We start from the raw sequence: 21,604 nt of genomic DNA on the forward strand, positions 1-21,604 counted from the left end.
ATTTAATTTACACAGGCAAGTGTTGGCACCATGCTAGCATGAATGGGAAAGGCAATATTAACGAAGGCAACCAAATAGCGTTTAATTTTTATGTGTAATAACAAAAAGCACAATAAAAATTTGTGGAATATTGACGCCAGCTGGCGCTGCTCGCTGCCCCCCCACCATCGCTGAACACCCCCCCTTTCGCCCTCGTGCTGCCCTCTTCCCTGCGCGCTGGTGCTGCCCGCCCGCGTGCAGCCCGCCTCCGCCCGCCTCCCCCACTCGCTCCTCTGCCCCCCCCGCACCAGACCCCCCGCTCGCTGCCTCCAGCTTCTTCCTCGCGCAAAACCCCCCCTTGTGCCGTCGGTTTCTCCTTGCACCTCGACCTTGAGGGCTTGTCCTTCACCATCGGAGTTCCTTGGAAGACGTCTGGTTCTTGTCACCCGCCGCACTCACAGCAGTAGACACAGATGGAGGCTCATGCTCCGCCCCAAAGGGACTCTCCAGAAGCTCCCTCGCCCGATCCTGCAGAGCCCACCATCCGACTTGCTCTCTCGCCGACAGAGCAAGAGAGCCTAGCCGCAGAGGTGGAGCGCCTCCAAGCAACCTCCGTCATCTGCAAGATCATCGGCACCCGACCTAGCAGAGGAGAGGTGCGTGATCTCCTCCAAGCCCGCCTTTTAGCAGAGGTGGGCAAGATCCTCGAGGTTCAACTTCTCGGGCGTGGCTACTACCAAATAGAGTTTGAGACTCCTCAAATGGCATCCAAGGTCATTGCGATGAGCCCCCTGGCGATCCGAGCAGTTCGGGCACACTTTCGACAGTGGCACCATGGTTTTGATCTAGCTACCGACGTTCTTGTCGAGGACGCAGACCTGCCCATCTCAGTCTGCTTCCCCGACCTGAGGAGGGAGTACCTTCTGCCTTTTTCTAGGATAGGCTCAGAGATTGGGACTGTCCTGGAGATACCTCGCACGGCAGCCTCTGTAGCTGCCAAAGGGCCGGCATTCCCACAGTACGTGTTCTGGTTCGGGACACCCACACCCTCCCAAAGGTCATCCTACTACCTCGGGTGAGTGGTGGTTGGTCCTATCAGAGCGTGGAGTATTCGGGCCTCCCGAATCAGTGTTTTATTTATCGTCACATGGGCCATCTTGCGAAGGCCTGTCCACGGAGGAGACCCCGACCTTCACCTCAGACTCAGCCCCAGCCTCCAAGGGCTCGCCATCAACAACAGACAGACTCCAGAGTCATAAGGTACTTAGGCAGAGCCACCCTCTAAGCTTGGGGCTCAGGCGGAGGAGGGCTAGCAGCAGGTTTGTGGTTGGCGTTGACAAGGCCCACCACGTCAACCTAGCACTCAGAGTGGTCGCCAGGCTTCAGGCCAGCAGCAATGGGTTCCCACAGGGGAACCGTTTCGATCCTCTTCAATAGGATGAGGTCCTAGCTCCACCCTCCACCTCAGCCTCACCTTCGACAGCGCCTCCCCCCACCTCGCCCTTCTCCCTCTGCCGCTCCCCGCCCCCCTACTCCTCCCGCTAGTCCTCCCTGCTTCCACATCTCCTCATGCTCCTACCCCACAACTGACCTAGGGGGCATGACCATCCTCGGCTGCTAGGAGATCTCTTGGCAGCGCTTTTGCCACGAGTCGCTTGGCGAGAGAGGGACAGCCTTTCTTGCGAACCCCCTTTTGGTGCAGACGTCTCCCTTTGCAGCAAATCCTCGTGGACTGACGAGCTTCGACATTCGTCGTCGGTGGGACTTCTCTGCCTCGACGACCCTTCACCAGACTTTGCGGCAGCTTGCTTCAGAGTTCATGTATTGTTCCTCGCAGCTAGAGGGATAGAGGCCCTGGACTCTCCGTTAGCTTCTCTTTTTCCCTATGTGGCAGGGACCAACCTGAGTGGACTTTGGACTCAGTGTTGGAGTGGCTGCAGGCACGGGCCTTTGAGTTCTCTCACCACATGGGAGACCTAAAGGTTATAGACTTGGTACAGCCTCTGTGGCCGTTGGCCAAGTTCTCAGTGACACCTCCAGACGCGACAGGATGGAGACACATTGTGGTACACTTCTTTGCTGACACGCAGAGCCCGCCATGCTATGTACACATACATTAGGGCTCCTGGACAGAGGAGGTTGCCTTGCACAAGGCTCGTTCTTCTTGGGCCTGGGCTAGACACTCTTTGGAGTCACGCCTATCTCGGGGACGCTCAGATGCGGATTATCCCCCATCCAAGCCAGCCTCGAAGATAGCACGGTTAGCTGCTACTTACAGCATCAATTCTCTCTTGCTCTTCATGAGGATTGTCTCATGGAACGTGCAGGGATTAGGTGGGCCCCAGTTTCAGCGCCAGAGGGGTCAATTATGTCAAGAGCTTCAGCCATGCCTTGTGGGAGGAGAGATTGATCTTCTTATGCTACATGAGTATCATCTGTGTGAGAGCCGCATTAGACGATGTGGTCAGATTTTGCATGGGCAATATGAGACATTTTGGTCAATTGCATTTGGACCTGGTGGTATCCAGGGAGGACTATGTATGACTATTGCGGATTCTTGGCAGCAGGCCATTGTGGACGGAGGTATTATTGTGCCTGACAGGGCTCAGTGGATTACTATGCAAGTTCAGGGTTGCCTCTTGGGCTTCCTAAACATCTATGCACCCAATGTGGCAAGCGCAAGTGCAGAGTTTTGGTCTCACATTGTAGAGTCTCTGCCGCATGCAAAGCAATGGTGCATTGGGGGGTGACTTCAACATGCTGGAGGACCCCTCTGACAGGATTGGAGGTAGCCATGCTACTGTGCATGGAGCTGAGTAGGTAGCTTGGGAGAGGCTATGTATGACTTTGAAGGTTTCAGATGTTTGACAGCACTCTGGTGGCTTTGTGAGGCCTGCAGATAGCCTGACCTTCTCTCATTCGGACCGCAGAGTGGGAGGAGTGAATCTATCTCGAATAGATCGCTTCTACACTAGAGACCACATCTGTGACTTCGCACCAGTGATCCTCACTGTGTGACAGATAGACAGAGGAGGGGGAGCACGATGCTACGCATCCTTGAGAGGATCTTGTTGGACTCTGAGCTCAGAGAGTGAGTGGTGGCTCTTTGGACAGAGAGCTTGGACACGCAAGACTCCTGCAGACAGAGTGACCTCTGGACTTGCTCAGCTTAGTCGGTTCTTTCTTCAAGAGTCTACGGCCCGCCTGGTTGCAGCGAGAGAGGAGCAGCAGCCTCTCCGACGGGGCGTTGCTTCCTTGCAGAGGATGCAGGAGCAGCACCCAGACAATCCCTGGTTGGAGGAGCAGTTGCAACAGGCTAGCCATGAGCTTGCCAGCATAGAGGAGAGACGTCATGAGTTTGCTTTCCATTGACAAGCATCTCAGTGGACCTAGGTGGAAGCCAGAGTGACGAGGGCGTTCTTTGAGACAGTGGGACCCCGGCATGCACACGCCAATGTCAGCCAGTTGAGGAGGCGTAACGGATCAATTGCTTCATAGCCAGAGGACATGCGTGCAATTGCTACTGACTTTTACCGTGACCTATTGTCAACAAAGCCCCAGTCAGAGCGTCAAGATGCATGTAGAGAGCAGGTTTGGGCACAGATGCCTTGTTTTCTGAATGAGGAGATGCACCAAAGGCTTGAGCTGCCTCTTTAGCTAGAGGAGCTCCACGCGGCCCTCAGAGCACTTCCCCGTGGTAGTTGTCCCGCTCAGGATGGTTTCACTCCCAGTTTTTTCTTAGTGTACTGGGACTTGCTTGGCTCAGACCTCTACATCGCTTTTCAGTACCTCTTACACACAGGAGAGATGCCTGACAGCATGAGTGAGGGCTTGATCTATCTCATTCCCAAGGAGGGTGGCTCCTTGGATGAGATTCGGCACTTGCAGCCCATCACCATCCTCAACTTAGCCTACAAAATTCTTGCCAAGGCTCTGAGTTTGAGGATTCAGCCACTTCTAGAGAGCAATATACATGGGACTCAGATAGGTTTTGTCAAGGAGCCCAGTATTCTTGACAACATCTTCACTTTTTGGGAGGCATCTATCCTCGCGCGCCTCCGTGGTGAGGATCTGATGATACTTCTCGATTTTGAGAAGGCCTACGATAGAGTTAACTGGGACTTTTTGGAGGGCACTCTACGCAGGATGGGCTTCTCAGCTCCTTGGATCAGAGGTGTGTCAGCTCTCTACACACGTGCACACAGTTAGGTGCTTTTGGTAGGAGGTAGAGGAGATCGTTTCATGCTCACACCTTCGGTCAGACAGGGCTGCCCTCTTACAGGGTTGTAGTGGCCAACCAGGTTTTATTGGCTACCATGTGGTACATTACATCTTGTTAGATCTTTTCGAGCTCCTGCATCAGCCAGGTAGAGAGGATGATCAGGAACTTCCTTTGGTCAGCGCAAGACACTCAGAAAGCCCGGGCCAAAGTGGCCTGGCAGGTCATCACTCTACCTTGTTCTCAAGAGGGGTTGGGGATCATAGACCCAGCACAGCAAAGCGGAGCCCTTCTTGGGAAGTTTGTTGTCAGAGGATTGCTTCCATAAGAGGAGCCCTAGAGGAGTTTTTGCTTCAGTGGCTTAGAGCTAGAGTGGCTCAAGCAGGAGGCCCTTGGAGACCTTCCATTAGATGGATTTTCATAATGATGCACAGAGTTGGTATGAGCAGGATACTAGAGGATCGTTTTTCTGTGAGCCTGCTTCGCTCCAGGGAGTAGCTGCGGAGAGGCCTGGAGCGAAGCAGGCTCACTTGCACGGAGGAGCGCCTGAGACAGCCCCTTGTTTGGAACCCCATGGTCAACACTCAAAGAGTGCCACTTTGTTGGTCCTCATGTTTTTGAGGGTCCCTTGGCAGAGGGTCCAGCACGCACTCTAGGTGACTGGCTGCAGTTCTCAGGTTTGTCATAGGAGCTTTAGAGCATCCAGCTACATGGCATGAGAGGGGTGCAGAGCATGTGTCAGGACATCACAGAGGCAGTACCAGCTGCGAGGCTTACACCTCTCGAGTCAGCAGCGCCCAGATGGATGGGGGTCTTCACGCGACTGGAGGTCCTCATCGTAGTTCGGGCTTGCTTAGAGACTGTACCCTCCATGTTTTATCAATTACAGGGGCAAGGGTCGATTACACAGTCTCGGTAGAGGCCCCACAAGTTGCAGAGTGTTGTTTTTAGAGGATCCGAGTTGTGGGCATCTGGGGGAGGACTTGTGTCATAGATCCGGACCCAGCAGCTCTTGAGACAGAGGCCACAGGATGATAGTGATACAGGGGGGCCGACCTACACTCCAGCCTGCTGCGGAGCTTACCCCACGGGAGTGGAGTGAGCGGGAGGTGTGTTGGGAGCTCGTCTGTGGCCTGGCTGACACTGATTCATTTGGCGGGCCTGCTGCTTCCGCATCTTCGAGGCTCGTCTTGTACCACCAACGGATACTGTTCCAGATTTTTGGCTAGAGTTGATCCATACTCTCAGGGGATAGTTGGAGAGACTTCAAGGCAGCTCCGACCGGGAGCGTAGAGAGGCGTTCCTTCGACTTTGGCGCCCCGGGCCTTTCTTCACCATTGTCCGGGGTGAGCTCAGATGGCACTACCGTCCACCTATGTGGCTTTTCCCTCCCCCCAACTCTTGATTTAGCCCTAATTGTACATATGCTGTTTTTTCATTGGGAGAGTCTCCCTTTCTGATTGTTGTAGCCCTCTTTGGTAGAGGTGGTTGTAGCCCTATGGGCAGTTTTATTAACTAATAGAAGGATCTTTCTCTCAAAAAAAAAAAAGTTGTGAAATATTCAATGCCCAGACTTTAACTCTTATTCAAATTCTGTGGCTTAAGCTTCACTTGTGTCTGTGAGGACCCCTTCATAGAGCTGTGTTTTAACTGGTAAACATTTTTGACTACTTAATGAAGATGGTAGGACATGGCTAGATGGTGGCACAAGCCATCAAGAAGTAAATCCCAGGCAGCCCCATAACAGAGCCCTTGCCAAACAGACACATAAAATGGTGCTTATGTGGTTAGGATTCATTATTAAACAACGTTCACTTAAACCTCATCCAAATTTAACAGCAAAGTTCATTCCCAATGTTTTTCCAACTCATGACAGCACCTTTCAATTTGCAAAAACAGAATATGACTAATAGATCAAAAACCATAAATACTATTGTTCGTAATGCATCTACAGAGTACCTTGTGAGGGAGGGGAAATAATGAAGGAGACGGCCTTTGTGATATTGTGAGTTCCTCAGTAGATCTTCCAGCTTGTCGCCTTCCGCAGTAGAGCACTTGGACTCAACTGCAACAATAGCCTAGTGAGTTCAAACTAATCTTTACATCAATGTTGACAAGCATTAAGTTTGACACCCCAAAAACCTCTCAAGTTCCTTGATCTGGAGCCATATACAATCGTTATAAAAATGTTTCACCGGAGGTGAGGCTCTGTAGGAGATGATCATTGACGCAACCATGGATTGAATCTTAAGTCTTACTGGAAATCTCCAGTCATACCTCGGCAAACAGATGCATTAAAAATTAATAATACAACGAGCTATTTCTAAGGAAATTGCCACCTGTGACCTATCCCATCGTGCCAGTAGCGGGCGAGGGTGTTTGCCTTGATCTCTTCTCTCCTTATGTCTACTTCCTCCTCCATCTGAGAGAGATTCTTGACTTGCATGTGTTCCATGCATAGTCTTTGTTGCCACATACAAAGGTGTCTCATTGGAAGAGTCTTTTGTCAGAATGATAGTGTTGGACTAGAAAAATCTAAACATTTAAGCATCGAACAAACTTTAACAAATCATATCGAGCTTATACTTTGGAAGTTGAGCTCAAAGATAATTCTTACTTAAGACATGAGACACAAAGATAGCAGAGACACGTGAAGGTTGCATGCCATACGTGTAAAATGGCATGCATGAGATGGACATCTGTTATGTATATTGGTTCACATTAGAGGTCTCAGACAATGGGCATTGGGCTCAGGGCATGGTGCTTTAGATAGATAGAAAGAGACTCTTATCAACATCCTGTAGAGGCTCAATGTCGGTGTGCAGGACACATCAATCCATCAGTATTGACACGTTCCACTCTGGGTGTACCATAGATGGGGCACACAATGAAAAATAGTTCCAACTCAAACCTCTTGAACTATATATCACCAAAAACTGACGATCCTCATAGGGAAGAGTATTTAGGTGTCTTGACATGATGATAAATAGAAGACTATCTTTCTTCATTCCTTCAGTGGTGAAATGATGGATTCCCTTACGAACACCTTTTTTTCCTTTAAATACTCCTCCCTTTTCACTCTTCCTGGTTTCTCTTTTGCTGGTTCATCTGCTCTATTCTTCAATTGAGGCGGACTAAGCACATCAATAACCCATATTAAAGTTCCCATCAAAGGACTCGTCTGTCACATAGCCTCTATCTGCAGGCTCCTGCTACGCCAATGGTTACTTCCCAAAGTGCTTCTCTGGCCGCATTGCAGGTTTCAGCTACTCCTCCAGCCCTACTTTTCAGCTACAGATACCTTTCCCCTCCATCCCTTCTCCACCACCCCATCATCAACATCCCAATTAGCCAGGCCCTTTCTTTGTGACAGAGAGATTTCCATCCATTAGCTGCCACCAGCTGGTTCCTTGCCCATCCTTGCTTTGCCGACTCCAACCCCTTGACTAGATCTCACTCCTCGACACCCTCATCCTTCCATCATAGCTGATCCTGTGCCTCCTCCATTGGTTCCTGCCCCAGCTCCACTACCTCTTACCCCTACCTTGCTGCCTGTGTTGCACATGTTCTAGACTGCAGTCCCATACCTTGGAAGTTACACAGTGACGATTGCCTAGCTCCAATTCAGGTGCAGGTGTACTTGATGCGCCATTCAGAAGGCTCTACCTCCTTGTTGGGCAGCAGGCAACGTCCTATGCTATGCCTCTACCTTCTTTGACAAGGAAGGAGGTTTAGCCAGATAAGTCGGTACACCACTTTGTTCAGCATCATACAGCACAAATTATTTGTACCTGGCTAGGAGGCACTCACATTGATCTCCTTCCTTCTTATTTCCCTTTGTAGACAGGATCTATGACCTTGTTGGACGAGCTGAAGTACTGCTGTTTGCCTATCCGGCTTGGGAACATTCTCCAGGTATAAAGAAGTGGACTCGACAGTCTCTGTCGTAAGCACTTGCATGTTCACGCAACTATGTGCACAAATGGATATACACAACTTGCTTTTTCCAGCTTGGCTTTGTAGTCAAGCCACTCTCACCAAACATAGACTTGTTGAGAGACACACAGGTTTCCTTGTAGGGATGCCAAGAGAGCAACCACCAACTTGGATCAAATGCCCAAAGCGTATAGCATCCACACACATAAGAAAAACAAATTCTATTCCTAGATCAAACAAATTTTCTTCTCCAATCCTTATGACGTGCATAAACCAATCAACTCTAATATGCAGACTCATCAAGGTAGGCATCATGTAGATAATCTCTTATCATCTTCTCTACCAACACATCAACTTTGGCCTTTACGTGTCCTCAGGCATATCCACCACTACCTCTAGCTCTATCTTCTCATGAAAAGGTCTTTCACATCATGTATATCTATATCAAAGGTCTTTCACCTCAGGCATATCCACCACTACCTCTAGCTCTATCTTCTCATGAAAAGGTCTTTCACATCATGTATATCTATATCAAAGGGATGTCATCGTAATTGCTGCCTCATCTTGATGTTTTTCACCTTCCAAACATTCACCACTTGCTTAAAAGCATCATCACACTGAAACATTGCCAAGCATAGCATGAGATTTAAATACCTCTCCACAAGGATCATTTTTAACCACATATTCATCGTTTTCATTCTTCTTTTGATCCACAGCTTTTGATTATTACAATTCATCCATTTGACTAATGGCTAGTAGGATCTTCCAAAACGACATTGGCTTTGAGTCATTTTATTTAACTAACATATGAAACAGAAAAAGGCATTAAAACAAACGAAAAACACCATCACACAGTAAAGTTATGCATACCATATTTATCACAGTGGTGGGCTACGAGCAAACCAACATCCAGCATCAGTCTCCCAAGAGCCTTGAGAGCTAAACCAAGTGTGCATATTAGCCTCTCTCTCTCTCTCTCTCTCTCTCTCTCTCTCTCTCTCTCTCTCTCTCTCATTCATAAAGCTAAAATCCCCCAAATCAGCTCTATGGGCACCCCAATGTCTTGCAATCTGCGTACGAGTCTGGCTCGTGGAACTGTATCAAAGGCTTTGCGGAAATCCACAAAGCTACAATAGATCCTACTGCCATGGTGTCTACCCTCCTCAATCATGGCTTTGAGAGTCAAAATATGGTCAAGAGTGGAGAAACCTCTCCTCAACCCTGCCCGTCATGCTGCCCGTATGCCCTCTCTCTCTGCCCGTCTACTTAACTCATGCTCAAGAATTGATGCATATAGCCTAGCCAGAGTGTGACCAACCATGATGGTGCCGTAATTCCCGGGAAGCATAGGATCTCCCGACTTGAAGATAGGAACAATCGTGGACATACTCCAAGTCTTAGGAAAACCCTCATACATGGCTCTATTAAACATCATCGCAAGAGGCTCTGCAAGCATATCTTTGGCATGGATGAAGTGCTTTGCTACCAAACCATCATGATCCTGTTCTCTTCCTATCTTCATCCTGTCAATGGCTTTCCTTACCCTCTTAGCAGTAAAGAAAGTACATGTCTCTGGGCATGCCTCTGGAGGGCCAGGCAAAGGTGGCTGCCCCGATGCTATATAGAGAGATGTAGCATTTCCCCCCATGTCTCTGTGGAAGTGATGGATGGCGGTGGAGAGTGCTCATGGAAAAGCCTCCATGCCTCACTAGAGTCCTGACTCATAAAAAACTGATACAGATCACGCTCTAAGTAAGATAGGTAAGCCCTCTTCTTTCGTCTCACTAGGCGGCGAAAGATAATCTGTGATTGTCTATGTGTAGCAATACTCATGAGCACCTCTCTTTGAAATTTGATCCTCGTCTCTCTACACTCCTCATCATACCAACTATTCTAAGGCATGCTCCCAGATCATCTCCGTGTAGGCTGGGATATGCCTCTGATGATGCATCATAGAGCATCTCTGTCAAAATCTGGGTGAGCTCATCTAGTGGCCGTCCTGGCTCCTAAGTGCATAGCTACATGTATATCTCATCAGTGTACACGGGATCCATCTCCCTCGTGAGAGTATACCGAGTATGTGTGGAGGCCTCTCCCAATGGAGTTGCGCTGAACTGGAACGATAGAGTGAAAGACAAGATAGCATGATCGACTAATACCCCAACAGACCTAGTTCCCACCGTGAAATCTTGAAAGGAAGGAATGAGTCCTCGCGGAGACATAGCATAATCCATTGTACTAGCGCCATGCCGATGTGGAAAGCATGTAAAACCACCTATTGTAGGGAATATTTGTAGGCCATTCAAAATGGCCAATCTATGTGCAGTCCCCATATCAATCAAGTATCTTCCATACTCGGTGTGCTCCTCATCCTGTGATAATCTAGATAGGCCCAATTCTGTAATATCAAGCTCCTGCATCAACTCCTCTGAGGTATCATAGAATACTCTCTGGTGATGGGCCGTCGTAGCATTGAAATCCCCTAAGATAATAATGTCACTATCCCTGGAAAACTCTTATATAACATGATCCAAAATAGAAAAGGAGGAACGTCCTTTAGGTGATGCATATACTGACATACTAGGAGGGAAATAGCAAATAGTGATGTAGAGGTATCTGCTTGTGTCAGCTTCAATCTCACCCACATGTACCTAGCATGCTCATCCCTCCGAGCTATATGTATCAGAGCCTGTAGCTCCTCCTTGAATCAGACTGCCACTCCTCCTGAACCTCGTCCTCTATGCTCTGATTGAGTCTCTTGTCTACAAGCTGTCTCCCAACAATATCCGCTCACATGTGGCATGGATTACCTCGAGACCTGATGCGTCTCATAGTAGAAAATGATGTCCTTCCCTATGAAACTATCCTCAAAGGCCCATACATCAAGGCGCAAAGATCCATTACAATTCCATGTAGCTACTCTGAGTGTGGTCCCCACAGGTCTTGCGCTGTCATGCGGGGCGCCTCTCCAGAATAACCACTCGTCCATCCCTGTAGAAGGCCACTTTCCCCTTCTCTCGACCTGTCATTATCTCGGGCATAACTTCTTTCATATGAGCAAGTTGCGAGAGTGTGAGATCATCTCCAAGGAATAAGCCCATCTTCCCTAGGCGGGCAGCAGATACGCGATTGACAAGAGCCTATGCAGCATTGGGGAGACTTGAGAGGATATGTTTGCAGGTTCAGTTCCAAGAACCTTGGACAAAGCTTTGGCTCTTTGACACTTTGGTCACTTCGGTCATGATGTACGGAGTGGAGAAATGGGGCCCCTCATTTGATCATCATAGCAGAGCTGGCAGTACCGATGGATGGAGATGTATGGAGAGGCCCTTGGTGTCTATGATTTCTCGGATGATTAGGGCCAAGGTCTCATTACCACACGACATTGTTAAGGTGGAGCTTGCTGCTCCTCCATTGGTAGTGGAGGCACTCACTTGATCAGTTTTATTTATGCATAGCACATGGGCTCTCCCTAGAGACAGATATGCTCGATTAGCACTAGAGTCTTCGCCATAGCTCGCATTGCAGGGAGATAGATCATGCTGGTATGCAGAGATGGCATCTTGGTTTCAGTTACATGGCTTTAGTATAGATCAGCTACCCCCATTTCAGTACTCTCTGGATGCACCCTCCATCTCTCTCACTAGGGTAGAGATTATACCAGGCTGATCAGACAGGACTTGATTTAATTGGATACTTTGCAAGGTATGCCAAATAGAGGTCGAGACAGAGCTGCATTACATATGTCACTGCCTAGTATACTATGAGATACGAGGCTGCTTTCACTGTCTATTCAGAGAGGGTTTTGAACCACTTTCTAGAGTCATGAGATACCAGGATCAGAGATGCCTCCGATTATACTTACTAGAAATTCGCAGACACAGAGAGGACCTCTTGAAGAGGGGCACAATGAGAGAGATCTAGCGATGGCGGCAGATTACAGATTTCTTTAAGTCATAGACAAAGAAGTTCGAGCAACCTCCACAGCATAGCAGCACCAGAGGCACCAAAGGCTTACTGCTTGATCAGGCGATAGAGTTGGGGCGGTCTCGTCGCCGACGGATGAGGGAGCCCTCTTGACATTGTTGCAGATTTCGACGGAGGATCCATACGATACTAGCGTGACATAGGAGCCCTCCCGACAAAGTGCTTACCTGGAGGATGTAACAGACTTGGACACACCAAGTCAAGATTCTACCGCGACACGACAGGAATTCACTTCGAAACAGTTTACAGTTCGTAATTGATTCGACACGGCCCGGCGGACTTCCGTGCCTACAGATATTGGCCCCAAAGACTGGCACCCCTTTCGGTATTTGTTTTTGTATTAATCTGTTGCACAAAGTACACAGGAGTGGGAGGGTCTCACTCTCAGACTCTGCGTCCAGATGCTCTGAGAAGTGGGAGCCCAAGCCACTATTATAAAGGTTTACAAGGGATGCTAAAAGCAGAGCCCCAAAAGCTGCCAATTAAAAATAAAGCTATCTTTTTTTTCTCTCTCAAGCCATTGCTTGGCAAAATAAAGCAAAGCTTAAAATTAAGGCTCTCCCTCTCTTGCGTAGAGTTTCACATAGCCAAAAGCTGCCAGAACTGCCATAAAAAGCACCGGAAAACGCAGACTTCCGTACAGCCAGTGCCACGTCAGCCTTTTTGTGAAATGCGCAAGGTTCTGCAGGTTTCTGTACACTGCAGTTGCCACGTCAGCATTTCCCAGCAGGGCGGGTGTGTGTGTGTACTAGGCAGCCACGTCACCAATTTGTGACATACCCTCCTCTTGAAAGCATTGTAATCGCCCTCGATTACACTGCAAAACAGACAGAAGCCATAAACTGTCTTAGCAGACACTGATTGTTAATACCGACGCACTAGGAACACACATCTAGCATATGTACCAATCGAGAGTCACATCGCAGGACATCACATCACAAATCACATTCAATATTCATCCAGATCTCAAACCATGAATTATCAGCAACGTATTTAGCAATCGCATCTAGATCCACTCGCGATCTCACAGATGCCCGATTGACTAATCCTTATTGCAACCATGTCTATCAAGATCGTTCAGACCAAAATGCTGCAGTCATTTCGTCTATCAGTTCCTGCACTTAAACAAGTCAAGAACAAATCAGTATCATATTATCGGGAATTCCAGTTCATAAAGTCATACAGCAAAATACTATCAGCTCATAGTATCCCTGAAACTCAAAGAGACATCAGTGAATTTAATATCAAAAATCGAGGAAATCTGTTGACAAAGGAACGGAGCAACTCCCCTCTTGTGCATACCCGCTGCAACAAATTCCGCCCAAGCTGAGTTCGGGGTTCTATCGGAATAGACTATGCTAAACCGAATGCTTCAAGGTAAAGATTCACAATCTCAGGAGTATCTGCTAGGTCCTCCTCCTCCATCCACTTCGCATCCAATGCACGATAGTTCTTGAATTTAACCAAGAACCGCCTTATCACTTTACCCCTAATCTTTCTGTCTTTATGTGCCAATATCTAGAACAAGGATCTCCTCGTTTACTTCCACTTCGGGTTGCTCATCAGGCTCCCCATCTTCGGGCACATCGCCTTTAAAAGGCTTCAAGAGACTCACATGAAAAGCATTGTGAATTCTCGAAGTATCGGGCAGCTTCAGTCTAAAGGAGACATCATTTATCTTTTCGAAAATCTGGAAAGGTCCGTAGTATCGCATACTAAGCTTTGAAAAAAGCCTCTCCTTTCCCTTTTTCTTTCTCAAGCCTTCTCAAAACGTAAGTGCACCCAATCGTCCTTCAATTTCAAATCACGACGATGGCGATTTGCTACCTTTTTTTGTCTTTCTTCTGATTTCTGCAAAGCCTCGCGGACCTTGGCAAAAGCCATGTCCAAGTCACGCATGAAACTGTGACAAGATGTTCGCCCACCGCATCTGCTTTTTCGATAGCTGCTTCCGTGACAAGAAGTAGCGTAAACTCTGATGGTCTGTGAAGACAGTAAAATCCGCTCCGAGTAGGTAATGTCGCCATTGAGTAAGAGCATGGATAACCGCCAAAAGCTCTCTCATAAATCTGTGATGTCAATTCCGGCCTTGAGAACAGTCTGCTCTCGTAGGCAATGACATGGCCTTCTTGCATTAAGACCGCACCCAGATTACGACCACAAGCATCACAATATACTTCAAATGACTTCTGCAAGGCCGGCGAAGTCAAAACTGGTCCTGTAGTCAATTTCTCTTTCAATGTCTGAAAGGCAGTCACCTCTGTGGGTCCCCACGAGAAAGGGACTCCTTTCTACGTCAACAAATGCAGAAAGGGACTCCTTTCTGCATCAACAAATGCGAAGGGGAAGCAACCTCTGCAAACTTTCTAATGAACCGCCTATACTACGAACACAAGCCCAAGAAGCTTCTAACTTCATGGACATTCTTCAAATCGGGCCAATCACGGATAGTCTCTATCTTGGCCGGGTCCATCTGCACACCTGCTGCTGAGACAATGTGTCCCAAAAAGTGTATCTCAGGTAGGAAAAGTTCAATTTTCTTCGCATTAATTACCAACTTGTGATCTTGTAATGCCTGAAAGACCTCTAGCAGATGTTCTCTATGTTCTACCTCATCCTTGGAGAAAACAATGATGTTGTCAAAGAAAGTGCCAACAAATAGTCTGTACTCTCAAAAAATCTTGTCTATCATCTGATTAAATGTCGCAGGAGCATTGGTTAGGCCAAAAGGCATCACCAAAAACTGAAATAACCCAAAAGTCGTCCTAAAAGCTGTCTTGTAGACATCTCCCGGCGTGATTCTGATGATATCCACTCTTCAAATCAATCCCGCTAAAACATGAGGATCCCTCTAGTCGGTCAAGACTCAAGAATATCATCGATCCTAGGAATCAGAAATCTGTTCTTGATAGTGATTTTATTGAGAGCTCTATAATCGATGCACATTCTCCAAGACCCGTCTTTCTTCAAACCAACAACATTGGAGAGCAATACGGTGAAGTACTGGGCTAGACAAGACCCTTTTCCGAGAGGTCTTTCACTTGGTTCATAATTTCTTCGTTCTGGGCTTGGCTCACTCGGTAAGGTGGCCGGTTCCGTGGTGTGCTTCCAGGTATCAAATCAATGGTATGATCCTCAGGACAAGTGGGTGGTAACTCGCCTGGCAGGCCCTCTGAAAAGAAATCGGCATGAGTGTGGAGAAAATCTTGGCGTTCTTTGTCAAGTTCAGACATATTTGTCCTATACTCATCATTCAACTCTCTCAAAAAGATCGAGTAAACAAACAGATTGGATTTCATTAATTTTGAAATGGCTGAAGCCGATACAATAGGGACAGACTTGCCCTTAAGTTTCACATCGAGTACAATGGTTCGGCCCTTCTCTGTAGTCAAAGTCGCTTTTCTCACCCGAGAGTCGACCACGGCATTGTTCTTGTGGTACCAAGGAATTCCCAAGAAGACATCACACCCTTCCAAATACCCCTGACAATGCAACTGAAGTTTGCCAATGACATGTGTAATGGCTACGTCCCTACCGGGTGCCACTAGAACTCCCTCTGCTAGTGGTCCCATCCGATCGGGTGTGATCTCGAGCCGCGCCGACAATTCAGGTGAAATGAAGTTGGCCTTGGCTCCTCCATCAAAGAAGACCGGGGCTTCTTGGTCTTTCACTTTGCCCCAAGTTTGGCAAAGTTCTGTACTCTCGTCAATCGTGCTTGGGTCAGTACCCATGCAATCTCGAACCACTCTTGTTTTCATCTTGTCTTTTCGTCCACGTTTCTCAACTGCTTTCCAACCCTTAGGCATGTCTTCATCCTTGTCGTTGTGTTCTCTCAGTGCCTTTTTAGGGCTTCTCGCGGAGATATGCTCAGTTTACCCGCATTCAAAGCACTTCCCCTCTTTCATGTAGAGAGCTCTCTCTCGAAGAGTGAGCTTGGGTCGTTCATCCTTTTCTTTCTTTTCTGGGTTGCTCTTCCTCTTTCTACTTTCATTGTTGGAAGTCTGTTCGCTCCTTTGCGTCATGATTTCATCTGTGGGGTACGTCAAACTACCTGAGTGAATGGCAAACCCCCGTTTCGCATGACTCATCAGTTCCTGAATGGAATCTGACTTTTTCTTTAAGCAGTGTATCTCGGATCTCTGTAGGAAGTCCCAAGGTAAACTGCTCAATTTGTTCTTTGAACGAGATCTTCTTAAATGAAGAGGCTGGTAGAAAAGAGCTCCAGAATCTCTCGCAATATGCGTCCAATGTATCCTTCTTGGTCATCCGAAGATGGTTCCAAGCAATCCGTATGTCGCGTTCGTACTCCTGAGTCAACCAAGAAGAAATAAAAATCCTTTTAAATTTCAGCCATTTAATTGGCGCTGTCTTGTTCAATAGAAGCGTGGATAACCAAGTTCGAGCATTTCCCTTGAAGTAAGAGGTAGCCCTCCGAATCTTGGAGTGTTCTGAGTAACGCCCTCCGAGAAAGCTATGTCAAATTGTTGTATGAAGGCCAAAGCCTTCGAAGTATCTCAATATCTAGAAAACGTGTAAACTCTCGGACTTCCTTGCTTTCATCCTCCAGAAAGTCATACTGGTTGGCTTCATAAAAATTCTTCTTCTTTGCATAAAAGTTGTGATCATCAGAGTCCGAACTGTCTGAAGATGAGTCCTCTGTAGAACTAGCAGAAATTGGGCAAAATCTACGCTTCTTTGCCTTTTTCTTGCCCTTTTCGAAGCTTTGCTTTTTGCTTCGCTTTTTCCCTTTTCTGTCTTCTTCGCTCGAGTTAGAGGAGCTAGAAGCACAAGAAGAAGAAGAAGAATTGGGTACTCCTTCAAATCGCATATGCTTCTTCTGCTTTCTTGCCGAGTCAAATGTAAACTGACGACCCAAATAACCCAGGAAGTCAGTGCCTTTCTTCTGCTATTTGTCGAGCTTTTGGGCTTTGTTCTGCGCGTCAAAAAACTGAGAAATCCGTGTATCAACCACCTCTTCTAATTCTTGCTCTGTAAACATCCTTGGAGTTGGAGGTTTCTTGAGTGCCGGTTTGAGGGGTGGTTCTGAGGTTTGCCGCCACTGTGAGTGCACCTTGTCGAAGGAGGTCTGCGTCATAAATGTTGCAAATTTCGGGTGCTTCGTAAAATTTAGCATCATCTTTGTTGCATCGTCAATCAATCGTCGACGCTCTATCTCTTTAAGCTACGCCTGAGTAGGCCGAGGCGGGCCGTACACCTCACGTGAATCTTCTTCGTGATCTCTTCCCGCATCTCCGGGTGCAGAGGAAGTCGATTGATCTCTGTCAGAATCCATAAGTGCCGCGTAAAAAGGATCGGATTTCCTGGTAGAAGAGAAATCGGCTGCGCTCTGATACCACTGTAACAGACCTGGACACTCCAAGTCAAGATTCTACCACGACACGACAGGAATTCTAGACAAGTTCCGTGCCTAGAGATATTGGCCCAAGGACTGGCGCCCCTTTCGGTATTTCTTTTTGTATTAATTTGTTGCACAAAGTACACGGGAGTGGGAGGGTCTCACTCTCAGACTCTGCGTCTAGATGCTCTAAGAAGTGGAGCCCAAGCCACTATTATTAAGGTTTACAAGGGATGCTAAAAGCAGAGCCCCAAAAGCTGCCAATTAAAAGCACTTTAAAAATAAAGCTATCTTTTTTTTCTCTCTCAAGCCATTGATTGGCAAAATAAAGCAAAGCTTAAAATTAAGGCTCTCTCTCTTACGTAGAGTTTCACGTAGCCAAAAGCTGCCAGAACTGCCATAAAAAGCGCCGGAAAACGTGGACTTCCGTACAGCCAGTGCCACGTTAGCCTTTCCATGAAAAGCGCCGGGTTTTGCGGGTTTTCGTACACTGCAGCTGCCACATCAGCATTTCCCAACAGGGCCTGTGTGTGTGTGTACTGAGCAACCACGTCACCAGTTTATGATAGAGTGTCACATTGAACCTCTATAGTCTTTTGGATACTGATGTATATGTATATGATGCCTCTACTGTCAAAGAGCTCCACTGTATCAGCTCACCCTTTGTATCAGCTTTCACCCCACCCCTAACCAAGATTTTCTTTTCAGCTCTTTGTACTTTTTGTACCCAGACCTAGTAATAGATTCACCACATGTAACCTTTTGGTCTCATAAGTCATTTTGGCCTTTTGAAGACGTTAATATTACATTTCATTTCATTTCTCTCTCTCTCTCTCTCTCTCTCTCTCTCTCTCTCTCTCTCTCTCTCTCTCTCTCTCTCTCTCTCTCTCTCTCTCTCAGTAGTGCGTACTCGGCCTACCTCTATCTTATATAAAGCCAAGATCCCACAAATCAGCTTTGAGGGCACACCCATGTCCTCTAGTTTACGTATAAGTCTAGCTCTCGGCATTGTGTCAAAAGCTTTGCAAAAATCTACAAAGCTACAATAGATCCTCCTGCCATGGTGTCTACCCTCCTCAATAATAGCTCTAAGCGTCAAAATCTCGTCAAGAGTAAAGAAACCTCTCCTAAATCCTGCCTCCCCTGATGCTCGTATGCCCTCTCTCTCTGCCCATCTACTCAGCTCCAGCTCAAGAATAGATGCATACAGCCTAGCCAATGTGTGACCAACCATGATTGTGCGATAATTCCCAGGAATCATGGGATCTCCTAACTTGAAGATAGGCACGATCGTGGACATACTCCAAGTCTCAGGAAAACCCTCATACATGGCTCGATTAAACATCATAGCAAGAAGCTCTGCAAGCATATCTCTGGCATGGATGAAATGCTCTGCGCTACCAAACCATCATGATCATGTGCTCTCCCTGTCTTCATCTTGTCAATGGCTTTCCTTACTCTCTCAGCAGTAAAGAAAGTACACATCTCTCGGCATGTCTTTGGTGGGTCCGACAAAGGTGGCTGCCCTGATGCTGTGTAGAGAGATGTGGCATACTCCCCCCATGTCTCTGTCATTTATGTCATATTGAGCCAGAGACAGAGATGCACTACATATGTCACTGCCCTGTGTACTATAAGATCTGTGGCCGCTTTCACTGCTTATTCAGAGACGGTTTCGGACCACTTTCTAGAGTCATGAGATACCCAGATCAGAGATGCCTAGGCCTGTTTTTACTCTAGCTACGCAGACACAGGGAGAGCTTGCTAAGGACATTAGGGGAGAGCCAGTCTCAGAGGCAAATCACAGATTTCTTTAAACCAGACAATGAGCAACCATAGGAGTGTTCACCACAACAGAGCTCAACTTCATGTCACACCCACACTAGAGGTACGTTGATCGATCGGGCGATTGAGCTAGAGAGATCCAGACGACCACGATTACGGGGGGCTTCACAGTATTGGAGGAGGCTGCAAAAGAGGATCCGGATCACCCTAGCTCGACATGCGAGGTGCCCAGTCAGAGTACTGACTATGGACGATATTGACGAGATTCGCCACCAACCGATAAGGGATTTCGTCTGACCTCCCCTCCCTCCCCTAATCCGCTTACCATATCAGACTACTCATTGTATCAGCTCTCATCCCCCCCCCCCCCTGCCTCCTCCTTTTTCTAGTTATACTGAGACATTGTACTAGATTCACCACTTGTAACTTTTTTGCTCGCATAGGTCACTTTGGCCTTTTGTAGACGTTAATATATCATCTCTCTCTCTCTCTCTCTCTCTCTCTCTCTCTCTCTCTCTCTCTCTCTCTCTCTCTCTCTCTCTCTCTCTCTCTCTCTCTCTCTCTCTGTGTGTGTGTGTGTGTGTGTGTGTGTGTGTGTGTGTGTGTGTGTGTGCTGACTCTCCTTGCACCCTCCTGCTCGCGCTGCCCACAGCCCTCCACCCCCGCGCTCGCTGCTGCTGCTGCTGACCTCTATCGCGCACGCTCCCACCGCCCGAACACTCCCCCCCAAACCCAAAAACCGCCAATGTCGCACAGTCCCTGCCCACACACATTGCATGCTGGTTCCCCCCGTTGCGCCCGAGGTTGTACAGGCCATTACCTCTACAGAGGCCTCGGGCGGCGGGCCAGTACACATCATCTTTGTACACAGTTCTTGGACAGCCGCCCCTTCCCAACCCCCCCGATCCATGGGCACACACGTGCTTTATTCACTGCTGAGATGGTGCAGAAGGCCATTGATAGGATGAGGACTGGGAGAGCATATGATCATGATGGCTTAGTGGCTGAGAATTTTATACATGCTAGGGATCTACTCACATAGCTTCTAGCAGTGATGTTCAATCGTGCCATGTGTGAGGGCCTGCTTGATACTTGGAGTTTATCTACTATTGTACCTATCTTCAAGTCTGGAGACCCTATGGACCTTGGGAATTGTCGCACTATCATGATTGGACACACATTGGCACGGTTGTACGCATCCATTCTTGAGAAGCATCTGAGTAGATGGGCAAAGAGGGAGGGTATATGCAAGCTTCAAGAGAGGTTTTTCTACTCTTGACCACATTCTGACACTTAGGGCCATTATTGAGGAGGGCAAATCACATGGGAGATGGATCTATTGTATCTTTGTGGACTTCCGCAAATCATTTGACACAATGCCCAAAGCTAGATTGATGTGCAGACTACAGGATATGGGAGTACCGACAGAGATGATTTGGGGGATCATGGCATTATACAGGTCAGTAATGTGGCATGTATACACTCTAGAGGGGTTATCCACATTAGTTCACTCCACTATTGGGGTGAAGCAGGGCTGCCCGCTTTCTCCTACTCTATTTGGTATGTGTATTGTGAAAGAGGGTGATAGAGGTCCGCAGCTGGCAGAGACATGGATTCCACTATTGTTATATGTTGATGATATTGTGTTGATCTCTGACTCTTCGGAGGGGATGCAACGTCATTTGGATGCTTTGCATAGGTTTGCCCACGACTGTGGTTTGTCTGTCAACCTTGGTAAAACCAAGGTTATGTTGTTTAACACCACCCCACAGTGGACCAGGAGATTAGCACCTGCATTCACATACGGCCATGAGATAGTGGAGTATACAGATGCTTACACCTACCTTGGGGTGGCCTTTAGTGGATCAACATTTTCATTGAGCAGAGGAGCAGAGACTAGACTGACCAGAGCATATGTAGCATTGGGTGGATCAGAGAGGATGTGTTACAAATTCAGTTTCACAAGCCTCGGACGAAGCTCTCGCTTTTTGACACTCTGGTGGCTTTTGCATTGCTCTCTGGAGTTCAGATATGGGGGCCTCTAGTCTCTGATCTCGCGCCTTATTAAAGCCAAGGATTCAGTACCACATGACATTATTCGAGTAGAGCTAGCCGGCCCCCCACTAGTGCGGTTGAGTCGCTTACCAGATCAGTCTGCTTTATACACCGCTTGTGGGACCTCCCCAAAGACAGATATGCCCGCCTAGCACTTGAGTCCTCTCGACAGTTAGCTATGCAGGGAGATACAACATGGTGGTATGGGGAGATGACATCATGGTTTCAGGTTCATGGGTTCAGCACGGACATATTGCCCCCCTTCCAGTACTCATTTGATGCACCCT

At 47.7% G+C, this 21,604-nt stretch overlaps 1 protein-coding gene across 2 annotated transcripts in view; it reads right to left on the reverse strand.

Moving 5' to 3' along the window:
• LOC147447253 (2-oxoglutarate (2OG) and Fe(II)-dependent oxygenase superfamily protein) overlaps positions 1–21,604 on the reverse strand; it is a 149,488-nt gene that overhangs the window by 42,995 nt on the left and 84,889 nt on the right. For both annotated transcript variants that reach the window (XM_086523102.1, XM_086523101.1), the window contains exons 8-9: positions 9,005–9,073; positions 6,158–6,263 (exon numbers count right to left, since the gene is read on the reverse strand). In XM_086523102.1, the coding sequence (XP_086379228.1) occupies positions 6,158–6,263; positions 9,005–9,073 (175 nt within the window). The remainder of the gene's footprint in view (positions 1–6,157; positions 6,264–9,004; positions 9,074–21,604) is intronic.

The sequence above is a fragment of the Adiantum capillus-veneris genome, chromosome 11, assembly GCF_014529385.1.
Source record: "Adiantum capillus-veneris isolate H3 chromosome 11, ASM1452938v2, whole genome shotgun sequence".
In the NCBI taxonomy this organism is placed as follows: Eukaryota; Viridiplantae; Streptophyta; class Polypodiopsida; order Polypodiales; family Pteridaceae; genus Adiantum; species Adiantum capillus-veneris.